The sequence below is a fragment of the Ictidomys tridecemlineatus genome, chromosome 7 (assembly GCF_052094955.1).
Source record: "Ictidomys tridecemlineatus isolate mIctTri1 chromosome 7, mIctTri1.hap1, whole genome shotgun sequence".
Taxonomy (NCBI): Eukaryota; Metazoa; Chordata; class Mammalia; order Rodentia; family Sciuridae; genus Ictidomys; species Ictidomys tridecemlineatus.
Window position 1 is genome coordinate 192,726,873 of NC_135483.1, and position 21,340 is coordinate 192,748,212.

A 21,340-nucleotide genomic window follows, 5' to 3' on the forward strand; every position below is an offset into this window, starting at 1 on the left:
AGAAGAGATTTAAAAGTGTGGACAGAGGAAGTGGAAGCCCACACTAAGGCAGTATGGTCACTGCCAGGGACTCTGCCCATTGCAGCGTGTTCACTGCACCTGAGAATGAGACAACACTGTACTCCTGCATTTCTTCTCCAAGGAGTGAAATGCCAGGTGTCCTAGAAGCAGTTCTTGGGGACGGTTGGCGGGGGGGTGGGGGTGGGGGGTGGGGGGGGTGGTTGCGAGGAAAACAACGAAACACACAGGATGTGAATCCCAGCTCTGGCTTCTGCCCAGTGGACAACGGAACAGGCCGAAGCCCCAACATTCTGATACATGGTGACAAGGAGGCTTCTGTTGCCCTGAGGATCTTGAGAGCTGATATTTAAAAGATCTTTGAAAAAGTATCATATATTGATATAATATTAAGATATAGTGCTTTACAGAGTTGCAAAGCACTGCATGAGATCAGGTGGTGCTGTTCTTATTAAAAAGGAATAAACAGGCTTTGGTTTTCAACCTTGCGTTTTTCAAATAAATGTCTGTTGACTCCAGAGCAGAAGCGGCATTTCACTTCTCCATGACAGGCCGGCTGTGGAAATTTAACTCTGTCCTCACCTTGGGTGCTAGCAGCTCTCCAGCCATTGCCTTGAGAAGAGGTACAAGGCTGGTCTTGACTCTCCCAGTGTCCTGAGTGACCACGAGGCCGGTACCACCAGATGGGCACCTTCAGGAAACCCTGAAAAACAGAGAGTGTGTGTGTGTGTGTGTATCTATATATCTATATGAATGTGTGTGTGTATAATTTTTTTTTTTTTAAATACTGTGAACTGAACCTAGTGGTGCTCTACCACTGAGCTACTTCCCAGATCTTTTTTAAAATTTGAGACAGGTTCTTACTAAGTTGTTCAGACTGGCTTTAAATTCATAATCATCCTGCCTCAGCATCCATGTCACTAGGGTTACAACATGCACCACCATTTCCAGCTAGAACTAATAAACATTTTTAATTGCTGTGATGTACAAAAATTAAAGAGAATCTTCACTTAACGCTTCCACACAGAGAAAAAAAATTATGGATGGCATAAAATGTACTTAAAGTTGTTATTTTTCCTTCTCAATTTACCAACTGCCATGATTATACTTACTGTTTTTGCCTAGAGATGCCACACCACTGCTTCCAGGCACTGGGAGCACCTCTGGCATAATGCATTTGTTAAATGAAGCAAACCACATGAAACAAACCCATTGTCTTCATACATGCCCCATAAAGTCAGTTTTACTAATTTAGTTCTTCCCACTTTTTTTGGTACTGGGAATTGAACCCAGGGATGCTTAACCACTGAGCCACATCCCCAGCCCTTTTTTGTATTTTATTTAGAAACAGGGTCCCGCTGAGTTGCTTAGGGCCTTGCTAAGTTGCAGAGGCTGTACTTGAATTCACAATCCTCCAGCCTCAGCCTCATGGACCACTAGGATTATGGGTGTTCGTCACTACACCTGGCCCCATCTCTTTTTTTTTTTTTTTTAAGTATAGAAGAAATTAGATTCATTAAGAGAGAGAATAGGTTGTAGTTACAGAGCTCATTCCTGTAAAATATTTAAAATATATATATTAAAAAAATGCATAGTACAATCTCTTAATTAAATTGATGAAGATTAACAAATATTCAACCTAAATAAATACATGTAAGTCAAAACACCCAATTTCCATTTTTTTTTCACCTAGCAGACTGTCAAAACTCAGAAAATCGAATAATATGCTATGTTGGTGAAAGTATGAATAAACTTAAAGCTCATGAACTGTGGTTTTTGGAGAGGAATTTAGTCATATCTGTCAAAATTTAAAATCCAAGTCCTTTAAGTAAGCCATTCCACGCTTAGCAATTTACTTTCTGATACATGTGCATGCATAAGAAGCCATGTATACAGGGTATACCAGTGTAAATTTTTTATGGGAGCAAAAACTATGACCTACGGTCCATCTTTAGAAGATGTTCACATTATTGTAGGCCATAATTTTGGTGGGACAATTTCTGTTCTAGGAATTTATCATACATATGCAAAATAGCACCTATATATTTTTTATAGTGTTTTTCAAAAACAGAGACTTGTTAAATAAATTATGGGATTAGGGGCATAGTTCAGTGGCAAGAGTGCTTGCCTACTATGCAGAAGGCCCTGAGAATATCTCCACCTTTGAAAAATAATCCCAGTGACTCAGAGGCTGAGGCATGAGGATCACAAGTTCAAGGCCAGCCTCAGTAACTTAGTGAGACCCTGTCTCAAAATAAAAAAATAAAATGACTGGGCATTTAGCTCAGTGGTAGAGCCCCTGGGTTCAATCCCTAGTGCTCCCCCGCCCCCACCCCCTGCCAAAAAAAGAGTAGTGACATGCAATGTTTATAAAAGAGCAATAAAATAAGTCCTCACACACTTTGCCAACAAGGTTATTAATTTAGTAAGACTTGTTAGGAAAACAATTTGGCAATTTGTAGCATCAAATCTTTAAAGAGTTCATGCCTTTTGAGTTAGTAATTCCACCTTTATTTTGTGTGTATATATGGTATTGCGAATTAAACCCAGGGTTGCTCTACCACTGAGCTTCATTCCCAAGTTCCTGAAGTATGAGACTAACCTGAAGGAGGGAAAGGTAGGTATGGTAAGAGATATTTTAGTCTGAAAAGGTTAGGATGGAGATGTTAGGTTTATTTGGAGATGATCTTGCTAAATTACAGGCTGGCCTCAAACTTGAGATCCTCTTGCTTCAGCTTCCTGAGTTGCTGGGAATACAGTGTATGTCACCACTCCCAGATAGAAGGTTTTATATTTAAGTACTAATTGTAAGAACAAAAAAATTTTAAATAAGCTAAATTTCCAACACTGGGAATATAGGTGAATTAAACAGCAGTTAATCATTACCTTGGATATAACTATTTCTGGGTTTTATAATCAGGTTAAAATGTTAACTATAAAAAGGATGAAATAAAATTTTTACATATAATTGATTTTAATTTTATTTAGAAATATTTATAGGAAGGAAATATCTATCTATAAAATATTTATAGGTAGGATTCTGGGAAAGTTCTCTATTCTTTTTATGACTATATTTCCCTAATTTTCCACAATGAGAATATTCAGAACGATAACTGTTATTATAAAAATGTCTATTTTAGAGGCAAAATCTTACCGGAAGAGGAAGTTTTCCTTCAATTAAAAGCAATGTGTCTCCAGAACATATCCTAAGCTCTTGCAATGTTGCATCCTGGGAACACAGAAATTCTTTTTTGTCACTTAAGACTTCTGAGAGGAATAAACACACCATAGGCTCTTTTTTTTTTTTTAACCTCTAATACATTTTCAAGAAATAAATAAGTGAATAACAAAGTAGATACTGAAGACAAAGGAAGTAAGCTAGGACTACAAAAGCAGAATGGCATTACATATTAAATTGTGGTGTGTAAACCCTTAAGTATCTTCAAAGGGTTGAGGATAGGGAGACAACCGAGATGGGTGAGGACAGACTTGACTTGTGCCCCATGAGATTTTAATCATACCTAAAATTTTAATCATACCTAAAATTGTTTGGAAAGCTAGAGGGCTCCAGAGAAGAGGGTTTCTTATGAAGAAAAGAACAAGGGCAGAGTCAAAACTGACAATAACAATGGTTTGTTTCAGCAAAGAGCTGAGAAACTGAAATCTGAGTGGGAAGTACCAGTTGAAGAAAAATGGGAAAGAAATTAGTTTGGAAAAGTGGGCACCAACCGAAGTGATGTGGAACAAAAATAAAGGCGGCACTCAAGACCAAGGTGGTTGAAATGCCTGGGCCCAGGGAAGCCATGTAGAGAAGAGGCAAAGGGTGGCTTGAAATGGGAGCCAGCAGGAAAATGGCCAAGGAAGGGCTGGAAAGGCTGGCAGGTTCCTGAAGTACGAGACTAACCTGAAGGAGGGAAAGGTAGGTATGGTAAGCGATATTTTAGTCTGAAAAGGTTAGGATGGGAAATAAAGGGCAAATCTAGAAGACAGTTTTGAGGGAAATGACTTTAATATTAGATGAAGTGTTTGATACCGACTGGGGAAATAATTATTCAGATAGTGAATAATTCACTATCTGAATCAATATTCTGATATCCAAACCAAGACTCAAAGGAGGCTTCTCTTGATCTAGTATTCCAGAGGAAGCCCCAGCACCCCTGCCCTCGACTGTTCAAAGCAGCTATTAGTGAACAGCAGGCAGGTGAAAGCTGGAAAGGGGCAGCTGACCACAGTGTTTCTGGGAAGAAGCTTCACTTGGCCTCCTTACAAGGCCCTGGGTTTGGACTGGGAGGTTTGGTGCTATTTGGGCGAACAATAAGAAGCTTAACAAGATTCAAATTATCCTGTGATAAAACTATTCCTAAACTTACCCTAAGAGTTTGGCTGCACCCAGAGTTTGGACCACTACCAAGTGATTATCTGGTAAGATGAATTCTACCATCCTTTACTTACAGAGAAACTCTGAGATTAAAATATGAAGGGGTAAAAAATTCAGTGTGGGCTGGGAATGTGGCTCAGTGATAAGAGTGCATACTTTGCATGTGTGAGGCCTTGGGTTCAAACTCCAGTACTGCCCCCGCACCCAGAGTGTGCTTTAGATGCTTTCATGAGCTCCAGTGTCCTCTGCTCTCTGAAGTGCTCTGTTTCCTGGTGGAGCACTGGTCTAGGACATGCTCTCTCACCAGCAGGGCCGATCACATATGTCAGAAACACCTCCACCTAGCCCAGACTTGCTCTGTATCAGAAAAACCAGTCAAAGAAAGGGAAAATAGATCTTGCTTAGCTTTTTGTTTCCTAAAAAAGAGTGAAAGTTTTCTCTAGAAATTTTTTTATATGAGTCGGGCGGGAAGGGGAAATCCTATATGAAATGCAATCATCTTCAGAGCAGAAGGTATGGAAATCCTCTTACTTCTCCACATAATGGCTCCCCAGCTTCATAGCACCAGTCCATTTTTCTTAAATGCCACGCATCTCCTATGAAGAAATCAATATTAGGATGAAAAACCCCAGAGAGTATGTTTTAAGAATTCAGTAGGAATAACCATTCTGGATAAATGAAATGTCAAATGGGGCTTAATCTGCTAATAATCATTAGTTTTTAAAATGATCTCTTCCAGAGCATGAAAAGTTGTATTTTCCTGCTCAATTTGGTTAATTTGCTTTCTTTTTCACCAAGAACTTGTGAATAAAAACAACGTATTCATATATGTATTTGTGACTAAAAACACTTGGCTTCTATTATACAATATTTACTTTGTACCCTTACTCTTTTCATGTATACATATATACAGATCATATATCACTATACATATAGACATACATATATATAAATATCAAATCTCTTGTAAAGACAATTTTTTAAACTGTCAATGGACTTTTATTTTTATTTATTTATATGTGGTGCTGAGAATTGAACCCAGTACCTCACACATGCTAGGCAAATGCTCCACCACTGAGCCACAACCCCAGAACTAAAGATGATTTTTGTCATAGCTGAAGTATATGCTAAAATTGTTCAGCAACTGCAATTGTACAAGAAAATTCCTCCTCTTAGCAGTTAATCAAACAACACAGCATTAGAACCTTCTGAAGAGTATCTGAATGAAACTGATGTGAAAGAAAATTTATAAATGTTAAATAGACTTAAATCAGATCTCTCTTTTTCAGTACCTTTGTTTGCTGCTCACTCCCCAAACGAGAACTTTTTTTGAATGGGGAAAAAGTTGAATGGGGCAAAAATTAGAAACCCTGATTATTACAAACAAACAAAAACCCCAGCTATTATTTGATGAGCAAGATGTTGTAGCACCAAAACCATTTAATGGGCAAAGGAATAAATACAAAGTTCTTACTCATCTCCACCAGCCAGTCTCTGAACCCCTGCAGCACACTTTTTTGTAGATCCTTTTTAACCATTAGTTTTAAATTCAGAAAGATTTATATCAATTTCAAATTAATTTAAGTACCTTATAAAATTACTAGTCAGTTAAAAGTGAGCACCATTAGTCCACAACATAGAAGGTGGGAAGAACCTGGACCTTGAGAGCAGAGGCCTAGCTACTGGCCGGGGAACTCTGGCAAGCCATTTAAGTCTTCACAGCCTGTTTCCTTGTCTGTGAAATGGGAACGAGTGACCATCCCCCCCTGGGAGGGCTACTGCTGAGATTCAATGAGATTCAATGAGACACTGCCTGTGTACTTCTACAGGACAGCCCTATATCCAGAGCACGTGAACATCCCTTCCAGATAACACACTGGTGCCAACTTCAATGGTGTCTGAGGGACAAACTGTTCTAATAAAAGCAGCATGATTCCTCATCAAGCTCAGTGCCATGACTGCACCCAGGAAGCTGCTAAGTTACTCTGGATTAAATTTTTCCATTCACATTCCATTCCCTAGTCTATTATACACATATATTGACATGAAATAGATGCACTGAAATTCTGAATCAATAAGACTAAAAATGTTTCAGTGGAACTAGATGTGGATAACTCCAGGTGGTAAAAATCTTAGCTTTCTTTCTTTTATATCCTTGCTGGATTCTATCTAGGCTAACCCTAAAACTACTTTTCTTTTAGTTTATAAATAGAACCAGGAGGAATTCATTATGAACACACAGAAATTTAAACTACTTTTTTTTTTTCCTGCAGTCTATAAAACTTTTTTTCCACAATCCTTGTGAAAAAGAAAGTTTGAAAAGTTTTTATTAGGCTTATATAGATAATTGTTTGAAGAATGTGGATAAGATTATGTCATCATGATAAATAACTTACCTGGCAGACAAGATTTCTCAAGCATTATCTTTAAACACTAAAAAAAAAAAAAAAAAAAGTTAGTTTTTGTTTCTGAATTATAGTATAAGAAGAAACACCCTTTTTGAACCCTGGGCCTTAAGTCTGATTATATTCATCATTCTTGGATAGACAAAGGCACATAGAATTAAGATGATCGACAAGCCAGCTCTCTTTCCTAGGAGCTGGGAGGGGGTCAGTTCAGGGAGGAGAAACATTTCCTGGTGTTTCCAACCAGGACTCAGCTCCAAGTTTCATTTACTGCCTTCTGTGTCTCTGCCACGACTTCCTTCCCATGAGGATTAACAGTGTGATTTGATCAAATTATTGATAAGGCTGGTTTCACAGATACATAATAACCTCTGAATCATATAAAAGGAGATTGACCTTTATTTAGAAGCCATTAAACACAAATGATCACACATAAACTCACAAGGAAAGAATTGTGTAAGTTGTGCCCTCATGGTATAATGCAAAAATGTGAAAATATGAACAAAAGTTTTAATAGAACAACTTTCTAACTTTTTGAGGGAAAAACATTCCAAAGTAAATCTTGGGTCAAAAGTAAATAAAATTTTGTTTATACTATCCTAGAACAAAAGGAAATAAAAATAAGGTTACTCTTGTACTGCTCAGAATAAGAAAACAGTGGCCATTAATCAAAATATCTATTAATGGGTGAACATTTAAAAAATGAAGATATATCTTAGCAGTTCAAAGAATAAAACAGATTTATATGTCGTATTAGATGTTTAAAATATTTTAAGTGAACTTAAAAAGGTCTAGTATGTGCATGAGGCATGATACACACAAAGTGAGTTCTTCATTCCTTTATGTACCCTGGCATGTGCTCTGGGAGGACACCTCTATTGATAAGCACATGTCAGTCAACTCAGTGCCTTCTATATAAGGGAGGTGGTGATCAGCAGAGACTTTTAACCCCCTGAAGTTCAAAAACTGGGAATAAATTTATAATTAGTTGTATAAGTATGTGTTTACAGGTTATTTAGAAAATAACGCCAATGATAACACAATAGTTAAAGCATGGGTGACGGGGAAAAGCTATATTCAAAGAAAACTGCAGCCTTAAAGGCTTTCCAGAACATTCATCTTAACTGTGTTCCAGGCAGGGGACCCGAACTTAAGGGCTTTGGAGGAAAGCAAGGAGGCCAGCAGTGGGGTAGGGGCTAGAGTTTTGAAAACAAAACAGTAAATCACTCAATTTCCTTATAAAAATGGACCCTGGGAGGTTCAAGGCTAGAAGCAAGGAGATCAGTTAAGAACCTGTGGAACAGTACAGATGAATGACAGTGGTGTGCTCGACAGGGACACAGCGGTAGAGGGAGTGAGATGTGGCCAGATCCTAGCAGCATTCTGATGGCAGAACCAACAGAAGGTCCTGAAAAACTGGATGTGAAGTAAGACAAGGAGAATCAAGGGGGCATAAAGGTTTTGGCCAGAGCAGATAGGAAATTGGAGCTGCCATTAGCTGAAGAAGAGAAAAACATGTGTGGAGGACATTTCAGGAGGCCAGGAGGCCTGCTGGGATGTGCTCTAGTTTGGATTTCAGACAGCCTAGGTGGCAGTTGGATGCTCTGGGGCTAGGCCCAGTCCAAGTATATCTGTAGCAGAATGTTCAAAAGGCAAGGGGGAGAGGGGGAAAGAACAAGCTGCTGAGAAAGATGGGCTGGTGGACTGGAAGGAAAACCTGAAGAGCTTTAACTTCTCAGTTCGTTAACTTCCCAGAAGACAGACAAAAACTCCTAGTACAGCCAGCAACAGCATGGAGTGCTGGGAGCAGACAGGATGCACACAGCAGGGTGAGAACAGACTGGATGCTCGTGGATGGGTGCAGCAGTGAGGGGGCCCCCTGAAGCCTGAGGAAGAGCTACATGGAACCCCAATGGGGCTGAGAGAGCACAGGAAGAAAAAGATGTGTGTCAGTCTTCAGAATAGTTTTGTGGTTTCTTTGAAATGAAAAAAATACATGTTAATAAAGGCCAATAAAAGCTGGATGTGGTGGCACATGCCTGTAATCCCAGTCACTCCGGAGGCTGAGGCAGGAGGATCCCAAGTTCAAAACAGCCTCAGCAACAGAGCGAGACTTTATCTCAAAATAAAAAATAAAAAGGGCTGGGAATGTGGCTCAGTGATTAAGCACCCTGGGTTCAATCTCCAGTAGCCACCCCCCAAAAAGACACACAGATACACAAAAGGCCAATGAAAAATTTGGAACATATTTACAGTCTAGAATAAGGGTAAAAAATGTTTTATCATGGAAAATTTCAACTGCATGCAGAGACTAGTAAAATGACCCTCCTCAAGTGCCCACGATTTCAATTATTGCCATATCTAGTCTTGTTTACATCCACCTCCTGTCCTTCCCCCAGATTCTTCTTCTTTTTCTTCTTTTTCTTTTTTTTTTTTTTTGGTACTAGGGACTGAAGCCTAGGGTGCTTAACCACTGAGTCATATCCCCATTCCTTTTTTAAAAAATATTTATTTTTTAGTTGTAGGTGGACCCAATATCTTTATTTCATTTTTATATGGTGCTAAGGATCGAACTTAGTGCCTCACGCATGCTAGACGAGTGCTCTACCAATGTGCCACAACCGTAGCCCTCCATTCCTTTTTATTTTTTGAGATAGGGTCTCACTAAGTTGCCCAGGCTGGCCTTGAACTTGTGATCCTCCTGTCTCAGCCTTTTGAGTTGCTGGGATTACAGGTGTGTGCAACTGTGTTCAGCTTCCCTAGATTCTTTAAAAGTAAATGCCACTGTCATTATGTACAATTATAATGCACCAATAAAAAAATGGGGAAAAAATAAAAGCAAATGCCTGATAACATATTATTTCATCTATAGTTAGCATGCATTTCTGAAAGATAAGGATTCTTTTAAAAATATAAACCTTAAGTGATTAACGTCTTCAGAACTTTTTGTTTTTCAAATTAAGGATTTGTAAATAACAACAAATACCCAGTTCAAATTTCTTTAGTCAGGCTGGGCATGGTGGTGGACGCATATTGAGACTAGAGGACTACAAGTTCAAGTACAACTTAGAAAGGCCCTAAGCGACTTAGTGAGACCCTGTCTCAAAACAAAAATAAAAAGGGCTGGGAATGTGACTCAGTGGTTAAATGCCCCTGGGTTCAATCCCTAGTACAATAAATAAATAAATATGTGGGGGCTGTGGTAAAGCGCTTGCCTAGCACATGCAAGGCCCTGGGTTCGATCCTCAGCACCACATAAAAATAAATAAAATAAAGATATTGTGTCCAATTACAACTAAAATATATATATATATATATATATATATATATATATATATTAAAAACAATATAAAAAAATTGGTGGTCAGATCCAGTAGCTTGATAAGACACATAGGTTGTTTTTTTTTTAAATATATATTTTTTTGTAGTTGCAGATGGACAAAATCCCTTTAGTTTATTTGTTTATTTGTAATGTGGTGCTGAGGATTAAACCCAGTGCCTCACACATGCTAGGTAAGCACTCTGCCACTGAGCTACAGCCCCAGCCTTTTTTTTTGTTTTTGTAAGGGTATCCTAGAGCTTCTAGAGTGTCTAAGAGCTGCACTTCTTTGGGTTATTCTCAGTGTTTAAAGATCATTATCTTGACTATTAATTAGAAATTGAAAAACTGATGCTCTAAAATTCCTTCTTCTTTATTAGCTGGAATATATTCTATATAGAAAAATATTATCTAGTGAGCCACCTTGAGGTATAATTTACAGAGGAAAAATGAGATAAATGCTTATTTCGCTTCTCTTTTATCCATGGTAGGTACCAATGAATATTTCCTGTTATGGTCATTATGAGCCTGCCCATAGATTTTATGTGTGTGGTATCAAGATTTTACATATGTAGACAGGGAATATATATGAATTTACATTCATACACAGATAAGGGATGAGGGATTTTAATTTTTTTTAAAAATCCATTTCTACATATACTAAATTTTTATAATAATTTTACCTAGTATACACTTTAATTATTATTCTCCCTAATGTTCAAACTGTCTCATCTTTAATGACTAGACTCCTAAGTCTCTCTGATAATTCCAATAAATCTTTATTAGTAGCTACATTACTTTCTGTGATGACAACATGTTCCAGGTTTAGCTTACACATTTTGTGACTAGGGCTACAGAACCAGCCCTTAATTCAAGGTGCCTGGTTCCTTTTAGTATGAAATGGTACTTTGCAATCATAATCTGGGTGCTAGGGCTGTTTTGTTTCTAAGCTATGTCAGGGAACAGAGCCAGAAAGAAAACAAAACAAACAATTTTTAAAAAGTAAAAATAGGTGAAGTTTATTCAGACTCTTTTAATTCAAATTTAGGAGTAGAGGTTTTTATTTAACCACATTTATTTTTATCTGTGTCTTTGTTTTACAATACCAAAAGTCCCAGTTCTCGATGATACCAATACAATTATTCATGTTCTATCATACTCATTCATATACATAATTCATATCTGTGTATGTATCATTATGTGTGTATATAAAGTAAAAACACCAGGGGCAGGGGCTGTAGCTCAGTTGTAGAGTGCTTGCCTTGCATGTGTGAGACACTGGGTTCGATCCTCAGCACCACATAAAAATACATAAATAAAGCTATTGTGTCTGTCTACAACTAAAAAAGAAAGGGAAAAAAAAAAAAGTGAAAACACCAGAAGAAAATATACTGAATTGTTACTATTAGTGGGATAAGAAATATGAGGAATTTTGTTTTAATCAATTTCTGCATTCTCCAAATTTCTATAATAAGTATTACTGATATTTAGATAAGGAAAAAAAAAACACAGTAGAAACAATCTTCCTTAAACATCCCAGCTGGCTTGCCAATTAATTTTCAAGCTCTCTGAACCACACCTCTAGTGAACACACATAATTCTTACAAGTACATATGTAAACCTCATCTTAGGACCTAGCGCAGGATACCACTCCCCACACCAAATACTGAGTGTCCTAAACCAAAAAGTAAATTACTTACCTCTTTCACAGACAATGTTTCTTCTACTATGACCTCCATCTCTGTCCCAGGTTGAATGTTAGTCCCCCAAGCAAAAAACAGGAACAGCTAAGAGCAAGCCAGAAGTATAGATGCAATTTAACCTGAACTTAAAAATCATATGATTGCATTATTCACTTCCCCCAAAAGCCCAGGGCCCAAGAAACATTAATAAAAACTCAGTTCTATGGATGTAGCTCAGTGGTAACTCACTGCCTAGCATGTATGAGTTCATCCCCAGTACTGCAAAGACAAACAAATCAAAATGAAAACCCTCAAGTTATGTAAAACGAGACTGTGCTGAGACATTTAATGTCATAGGCTGCCTTGATACAGGATATTAACAATAAGGATATCATTATGACTTCTGGGCTATAATAAAAGTTTATTAACTAGGTAGGGCTTCTGGCAACGTTACCTGATAGCATTTTACACAGAAAATGAACACTGATAAAGATGAGAGGGAAGGGAGGCTACTGTAACTATTATATTATCGCAGAGAGTAATTTTAAATCCAAAATCAATATATTGTATTCCATTAAATAAAAGATGCTGACTGCTAAGACTCATCATTTTCTGTACCGCTAAAAACAACAACAAAAAACCACACCACAACAATGCCAGCAGAACTGCAGAATGCCACTGACACCGGAGCCTCCTAATTTTATAGGTGTTAACATGCGGGGGAAAGTGCATCTCAGAATTTATGAAACAAAGTGGCTGAAACTGGTGGTCATTCAACCTTAAACATCCCCTTTAAAAATAAAATTTTTACAGAGAAAGAACCTTATAAATATACTTTCACATAACATTTTTTATTTAAACACAGGAAACTATATGGATATACTCCTAAAGCAGTAAGAACAATAACAACAAAAAACTTTTAGGTAACACCAGTATTACTGGAGTAGGTTACTAGTTACAAATTCAGACATTCTGATGAGGGAAGGGGGATACCTAAAGGTATCTTACTGTACCTGAGAGGAAGTTGGTGCTTTTCCAAGACACAGTCCCAAAGAACTCCCCATCTTCACTTCTGCTTCCTTCAAAGTGGAACCATCTGGCACTATAAAGAATTTTGAGAAAATGATGATGTTCTGAATTCCCATGTCTCAGCAAAATATTACATCAAAGTAGATAGTCTTTGAAAATTAAGAAGGTCAAGAAAGAGGCTAGGGTGTAGCTCGGTGGTAGAGTACATGCTTAGCATTAGTCAAGCCCTGGGTTCAATCCTCAGCATCACCATACTAGTAATGAATTTTCACATTACCCCCACACCCAAGAATATTAAAAAAGAAATAAAAAGTTGCACTTCATGCAAAAAAATTTACACAGATAGTGGCTATGTTTAATTTTCAATTTTCATACTTTATTATTATCTGTATAATACAAAGAAGTTGACAGGCAGCTATGAGTATTTAAAACTTATACTTAATAAAAAAATGACTTGGTCAAATAGCTGTTGTGTATCTGGGTTAAGAGATGTTCAGACTCAATCCATCACAATGGACTAACTTCTTCCATGTTTCAAGTGGCAGTGAGAACCAAATAATGATAGGCTCATCCATGACTAAATCACCAATCTAATGAAAGGTGTTAGGTGAGAACCAGACTCTGTTCCATACAGTATAACAATAAAAGCAGGAATGATCCACCGAAAACTGAAGAAATAAGACTAGAAAGAGATAATGAGATCCAAACCATGACTAAAACAAGAACTAGAGCATCAGAAAGTGTTTCATTTCAGAGAACAAAAATGTTAAAGTTTTCTTAACACATGGATAAGATGCCTCGATGAAAGTAATTTAAGAGTAGCAGGGGGTTAGGTGTGAGGCTCAGTGGTAGACTGCTTGCCTAGCATGTGCAAGGCTCTGGGTTGAATGCCCAAACCACCCTCCACCAGAACAAAAGAAAAAAGAAATAAGCAAAAAAGAGAGCATTAGGTATTGGAAGCCATTGCTTAGGGGAAGACAGAAACAAGGATGGAATGAGTTGATGTCAGCTACCAACAGTGGATGAAAGCTACCAACAAGACTAACCTGGACAAAGGAGCTTCCCGTTTCTATCAATAGGTCTCAAACAGCTGTTCTCAGCTATAAATAAAAATAAGCATGTTATTCACCAAAGAGAGATGCTCTTTGCTAGTGTTAATTAGCAGAAATAGAGTAAAAAACCCAAATTTAAAAAAAATAAAAGAACAAAAGACCCCCACATTTGGGCAGCCTTCACTCTGCACAGCAGTTTGGACTATAGAAACACACAATAGAATTGTGCATCCACTTTAATAATCAGTGGAAATGTTCCAATGGGTCTATGACTTAAAAATCTGCCAAAACTTTTAAAACTCTTTGTTGGTTATACATGTAGAGAAAAGGAAAAAAATAGCAAAGCTAACACTTATACATTTATTTACAACATCAGAAACTTTTGAGGACTGAAATGCTTTGTCTCTGCAGCAGTGCCAGCAGGGCTGGCTCCTCACTGGAGAGCACAAGAAGGCAGCCTGCTGGGTGTGTGATGAGAAAGCAGAAGAGTGGACTGCAGTGAGGTCCAGGGTGAGCAGCAGTAAGGTTACGCAGGTTCCCGTGGGCTGCATTAAGGAATTGACCTATGTGCAAGGGAAGCACAACAGGGCCCTGAGCACAGGAGTGACAAGGTCTAGCTCACAGGTTTAAGAGAATCACTTGCTACATGAGCAAGAATAGAAGGGGGAGACCAGCTACAGGACAAGGTAAAGAAGCATTCATTTTAATAAAATGGATACTTTTTATGAACTTTACCAAGGTATTATAATTTACCTACAATAAAACATCCATTTTAAGTGTAGAATTCATAGAGTTTGATAAATATATAAACATTCAGCAAAACCAGCAAACCGAGATAAAATCTGTATCACCCCCAAAATTCCCTTGTGTCACACTTTAGTCAATCCCTTGTCTGCCTTCTGTGGCTATGACTTAAATTTTCTTTTTCTAAAATTTCACATTCCTGGAATCATACAGAATATACTTTTCTACATTTATTTTCTTTCATATAATGACTGGAGATTCACACATATTTTGCATGTGGCAGAACTTGGAGTTTGCTGCTTTTCAGACATGAATAGCACCCCACCGACTGGCTATACCACAATTTGTCTATCTAGTCACCTGCTCATGCACATTTGGATTGTGGCCAGTTTTTGGTTATGAACATTTGTCTTTGTAAAAATGTTTAATTTTTCTTCCCATTCACTAGAATGGCTATAATAAAAAGATAACTACAAATATTGGCAAGGGTATGAAGAAACTGCAATACTGACACGCTGCTATTGGGAACGCACAGGTTCAGGCACTTGGGAAAATCATTTGGCAGTTTTCGTAAAAAGTTAAACATAAATTTCCCAGGAGTTCTAATCCTGTGCATCTACCTGAAAGAACTGAAAATAAATAGCCAAAGACTTACATGCAAATGTTTACAGCAGTATTCCAAATGTCCATCAACTGGTGAATAAACAAATAAAATGTGGTATGTCCATATAGTTGACCACTAGTCAGCAATAAAAAGAAATAAACTATTTATAAATGCTAAATAATGGGCAAACTTAAAAAATAGTATGGTAAGTAAAAGAAGTCACACACAAAGATTGTATGGTTCTATTTGTATGAAATGTCAAGAAAATCAAGTCTGATGAGATGGAAAGTGGATTAGTCACTGGATACGGGCTCAGAATACAAATGGGTATAAGAGATCTTTTTGGGGTGACAGAAATGTTTTAAAATGGAATTGGTAGGGCTGAAGTTGTGACTCAGTGGTAGAGTGCTTGCTTAGCACGTGCGAGGTCCTGGGTTCAATCTTTAGCACCACATAAAAATAAAAAATAAAATGAAGGTATTGTGCCCAACAACTAAAAATAAATATTAAAAAAAAACTGAATTGGTATACAACTCTATACATTTACTGATAATTACTGAATTACACATGAGTGAATTTTAGCCAGGCACAATGGCCTATACCTCTAATCACAGCAACTTTGTAGGCTAACGCAGAAGAATCATGAGTTTAAGGCTAGCCTCAGCAACTTAGTAATACCCTATCTCAAAATAAAAAATAAAAAGGCTGGGATAAATAGAGTGCTTCTGGATTCAATTCCTAGCACCAAAAAAAAAAAAAAAAAAAAAAAAGAAAAGTGAATATTTTGTATATAAATTATATCTCAATAAAACTGTTAAACATGATGCGGAGTGAATAGTAAGGTTGCAGAATGTTGTATTCAGTATGACAAATCTGTCTACATATATGTATACACACATATGTAATTATAATATATGGTACAATATGTATAAATGTCTATATACACACCCAAATCAAAAATACTGGTTGTATCTGGGGAGGGAAGGAGAATAGGTCTGAGAAGGAGAACATGAAGGACTTTATAATGTGTCAAACAAAAACAAACATATGACAAAATGTTAACATTTGTCCATTTTGGGTGGTACGTGCATGAGATTTTCCTAAATTATTTTTGTACTTTCCCATATATTTTTCAACAAAAAATCCAAACTAAATTAAACCAAAAACCAAAAGCAAATGTAAATGATTACCTAGTTCCTTCATTAATTTTAATTCCTTTATGGCTTTAATTCGAATATCAAACACCACCTAAAATAGAGAAATAAACTAATGACTGTGTATAAGTTGAACAGGAGGAGATGACAATGAAGACCAGCAGCGTGTGCACACCTACATCAGCTGAGACATGAACCACCTGGCATGTATTTTTCCAACTTGGAAAAAGCTTTTTCCCATCTCTGAAATTCTACAAGATCAATAGCAAAAGCTCAGAATAAATCTTTTTTTAAAAATTTTAAATGTTTAAAATTAGTTCCTTTTAGTCAGAATAGATCTTAGTAATTTTTACTAAAATGGTGCTAACTGGGACAAAAAGGACTAAAGAAACAGTTATAGCTGAAAAGCAGGAAGCCACTCACCTTTCTGATCAAAGCCAAAAAAACAAAAACAAAAACAAAAACAACAAACAACAACAACAAAAAAAACTGGAGGCAATTATCACATTCCAGGGCCCAAAAGCATAAATGATATAAAAATGCACAATACCTAGTTTAAGCTAATTTCCTGTAGGCCATAAAATGATGGACATTTAGTGGTAAAACTGATGTTACACACCATCTCCTCTAACCTTCCACCAGTATCTAATATGGGGTCAAGAAGAAACAGACTGAAGTAATAAAGGACTTCACCAAAGTCTCCAGCTTAGGGTCAAGAACTAGTCTGCTGAGTGTTAGTACCCTGGTCTTGTACTCTCCCTTCTATTGTATCAGCACTGAACCTTAAGAAATTATAAAAATGATGTAAAAGGAAACACCATTCTAACAAGTTTCTTTTAAATTGTTACAGGAAAAAACCCCCAAAAATAAAAAAACAAAAAACAAAACTATACTGGGACTACATAAGTATAAAAAGATAATGTTTAAAGAAATCAGTATCATCTTCTTCAAATGGAAAACTGGAGAGAATTCCTTTTAAGAGTAGTTGGCTTTACATAAAGCAGAGTATAAGGTAGAGCAATTTGAGATAAAAACCCACAACACAAAAACAAAACACATATACACATTTACACACATATCTACCTGATTTTAAAAAATACAGAAAAGACCCTTGAAAAAGCATTTTGTACTCATCAAAACTAGAGGATTCCATGAACTAACTAAATAGGCAATTCCCACACTCTAATTTTAGGCTCTGGAGTTGGGAAGAAAAAAATGGGCGTGGGGGTGGGGGCATGGATGGGGGATGGGGAACGGGACATATTTCCTTGGAATAGACCCATGGCTAGTACAGGGAGGCAATAATTAAGTGTTAAATATGAAAAAATTGATTTCTTAAGATTTAGAAGTCTACTGAGAGAACTGTTCTGAAATTTAAACAGTGCTGTCTAAACAAAAATTCTATTAACTGAAAAACTATCAGTAAAATTTTAATGATGATCTACTCACTGTGTGAACAGTTGCTGATATTTTAACTTGCTTTTCTTCAGATTCTAGCTGGCATAAATTTTTAACCTGGATCCAGTCGATCTCATTCATACCATTCATCCACTTCCCTTCTTTGGGCAACACACTGTAGGTAAAGGTAAAAAGACATTAAAAATGTGTCTTTTTGTGGCGCTTTTATGAATCAGAAAATTAATGCCTTTTTAAGGCACACTTCCAAAACTCTGCATGTATGCCTTAAAGAGACTAGTGAAAGATGATCATATTTTACTGAGTTGTCTCTATAAAAGTTAGCTCTTTTTAGGGTAATGTTAGGCAACGGTCCATTCAGTCCATAATCTTATAGCTTTCAAATACTCTTTGACTTAAAATTGTGCAAATATTCTGTGCCACAGTTTTCAAGGGGAAATGTTGGGAAGTGACCATTCAGTTGTTCACTCTTGCGTATGCACTGAAAACCCTAGGGGACCTTTTTTTTTTTTTTTTTTTTTTTTTTTTTTTTTTTTAAAGAGAGAGTGAAAGAGGAGAGAGAGAGAGAGAGAATTTTTAATATTTATTTTTTAGTTCTCGGCAGACACAACATCTTTGTTTGTATGTGGTGCTGAGGATCGAACCCGGGCCGCACGCATGCCAGGCGAGCGTGCTACCGCTTGAGCCACATCCCCAGCCCCCTAGGGGACCTTTGAAATACTGCCAAAGCCCATACCCTGGGATTCAGATATAACAGGGCAGCCAATACAAGTGAGCAAACTGTCACTGCACAACAGTGTCACATCAGCCACATCACAGGAGTGCTACACGCATTGCATATACTATATATTTGTATTTTCACTTTTTAAGAGTTTTGTTTTTTTATTATGTTAGCAGTTGGCAGCAGAATATTATGTTCTAACAAATCTTCCTTCAGCCATAAGAAAAAATGAGCCATCAGAAGTCCTTTTTGGGCATTTTATCAGCGCCCTAAAACACAATTCTATCCTTTATTTCAATTATTCCACCCTGGGACTCCACCTCAAGTTAGCAATCCTAAATACAACAAAGTTTGAAGTGCAAGTTGTTCCCTAGAAGATTATCTTGAAACTAGAAAATTGGATGCAGTTGTTGCTCCTGCTGCTGCTGAAGATGATAACTAAAAACATTTAGCACTGTGTGCAAATGCTCTGAGGACTTAGTTCTTTATGACTAAAAAACTCTCACTAATTATCACCTCTGTTTTACATTAGAAACTGAACAGAGAGAGAGAGATGAAACTACTTGTCCAAGGTCACTGTGGCAATAAGTAGAAAAACTGGGAAGAAACCTAGGCAGCTGGCTCCCTCCCGCCCCCGGCATCTTGCTGTCCTATCAGGCTCGGAGAGGCAGTGTGCTGTTTGCCAGGCACACAAAGATTATTATTAGGTAACCATCCAATGAGATTTACAAAACATCTACAAACATTGGAAAGAGGAGAAAGCAGGAAAAACTACAACACAATCATTATTCTGAAAAAGATAAAAAACCCTTCAAAACAGTGGGTTGAGTTCAGAAGAAAAGGAAAGCTACTGGAGGCCCTAGTGACTGATGCTGCATCGGGGCTGCTACCTCAGGTCTCCTCTGTGTTCCCTTCCTTACTCTCTAGATCCTAGTAAATGCAGATCACCTTTATAAATGATTATATAATAAACTTTCTTGTAAACAAGACGGGGAAACACATGTCTGCAAGACACCTGTTCAAAAGAGTATCAGTGATAAATGTCATATAAAACAAACTCAGTCCACAGGGCTATGCTTGTAGGACACACTGGCCATAGAGATGTATTGGCCCACATGTGGGTAACAAAAGTGGCACAGTGCAAACATGACCACAGGGCTTCAGGGGTGATTCTGCAGCTAACTTCTCTAACTGGGCAGCCAGGAGGTTCTTCAGTATCATAAAGAGATGATAAGAAAAAACTGAACTGCCTTACAGATCTCTGTGAAAAAAATATCCAGGGCTAGGAGTACAGCTTAGTGGTTGATTGAATGCTTGCCTAGCATATGGGTGTGGCCCTGGCTTCTAGATGCAGCACCAAAAACCAAAATAACAAAAACAATATAAGACAAAAACCAAAATATCCAAACATAGGGCTGGGGCTGGGGCTCAGTGATAAAGTGCCTGCTCAGCATGTGTGAGGCACTGGGTTCGATTCTCAGCACCACATAGAAATGAATAAATTAAATAAAGATTGTCAATTAATATATTTAAAAAAAAATCCGAACATAATTTAGCCATACTCTTAATACCTTTTTCATGTAGAATTTCAGGAATTTTCTGTGAGAATATGCCTTTATTTTTTATAACTTATGCTAATCAGAATTCATTTAATAAGATTTTGCTTTATAGCCAACAAATTTAGATCACAGATAGGCTATAAAACCAGGAATATCTATATTATTTTTGTTACCATATTTATAAGAAAATCACTTTTCAACATTTTTACCCCTTTAAGTTGCATAAGACATCCCTATATACAATATTTAGAATATGTCTAGAAATAAACATTTAACTCTTATTATTAAAATAAAGCTTTAGAGTTCTATTGGATGATACTATCATTAAAATAACTTAGAAAAATTCTCCCTTTTCATCTTTTACCTCCTATCCTCACTATTAGGAGGCTGAACTAGAATGGAGCTTCCGTTTCTGAGCCCCTGCTCTCTGAACGTCTTCTTCATGTCTTCCTCGGGCACAGCAGTCCAGCTCTCTTCATCTGCAGACCCGGCGCTGTTCACAAGGATGATGCCTGCTGGGATGGCCGCAGCTGTGAACACAGTACCCACTTCCGCATTAGCAGGAAAGACATGTGGCGATTCTATCAGTCGCCCACGCTTCTTGCCTTCACCACTTGACTCCAGATGAAGAATGTTTAACAGCAGAGGCTCACAGTCAATCCCAGTCTCAATCTGGACTCCTCCAACCTGCAACAGTATGGAAAAACCTGGCATAGTTCGTATTTGTCAAATTAACATCATCACTAGTAATGATATACTATTCTTGTAATAAACAAAACCCCAAACCTCATCTCTTCCCAAGTGAAATAAAATTTTCAATTTTTTTTTTAAGTATCAGAAGAACAACTTAAAAATTTTGTTTAAGAGCGTCTCATATCCTTATTTTCTTTCTTAGGAGAGAAATCTGGACTGGAGATGGAGTTAATGAGTTATCAGTGGGTGTGAGGAGAAGGCCCAAGGTTGCGTCTTCTGAGACAGGAAGCTCACTCTCCTCCTCCAAGGCTCCACCTTCCCTAACTCAACACAGCTAGCCAAGCCCTCTGATACCAGAAGGTGCTATGCCCACCCTACAACAACACTTATGGTGCTGTTCACGCTGTGAGTGCCTGAAGGAAGCTGACTGACCTCCGCATCCAGCATGTGACACACAGCCTGGCACAAGGAAAGTCTCAATAAATTGTCTCTCTTTGATATGCAATTACCACTGACTGGACTAAAATGTAGGGATATTTCAGGAGTTTTCTAATGTCTAATTTCCT

At 37.5% G+C, this 21,340-nt stretch overlaps 1 protein-coding gene across 18 annotated transcripts in view; it reads right to left on the reverse strand.

The window, feature by feature from the left end:
• Positions 1 to 21,340, reverse strand: part of Usp40 (ubiquitin specific peptidase 40) — a 66,488-nt gene that overhangs the window by 11,153 nt on the left and 33,995 nt on the right. For 13 of the 18 annotated variants that reach the window (XR_002484087.3, XR_005725913.2, XM_040268033.2 and 10 more), the window contains 10 exons: positions 20,446 to 20,768; positions 17,835 to 17,958; positions 16,422 to 16,479; positions 13,878 to 13,931; positions 12,816 to 12,904; positions 11,821 to 11,907; positions 6,793 to 6,829; positions 4,928 to 4,992; positions 3,173 to 3,247; positions 601 to 721 (listed from right to left, as the gene is read on the reverse strand). Coding sequence is in view for 16 of the 18 variants with exons in the window: in XM_040268033.2 (XP_040123967.1) it covers positions 601 to 721; positions 3,173 to 3,247; positions 4,928 to 4,992; positions 6,793 to 6,829; positions 11,821 to 11,907; positions 12,816 to 12,904; positions 13,878 to 13,931; positions 16,422 to 16,479; positions 17,835 to 17,958; positions 20,446 to 20,768 (1,033 nt within the window). In the remaining 2 variants the exon portion in view is untranslated. Of the gene's footprint in view, positions 1 to 600; positions 722 to 3,172; positions 3,248 to 4,927; positions 4,993 to 6,792; positions 6,830 to 11,820; positions 11,908 to 12,815; positions 12,905 to 13,877; positions 13,932 to 15,282; positions 15,319 to 16,421; positions 16,480 to 17,834; positions 17,959 to 20,445; positions 20,789 to 21,340 lie in introns of those variants that run through there. The other 5 variants (XM_078018251.1, XM_078018252.1, XM_078018249.1 and 2 more) reach the window with 4 other exon arrangements.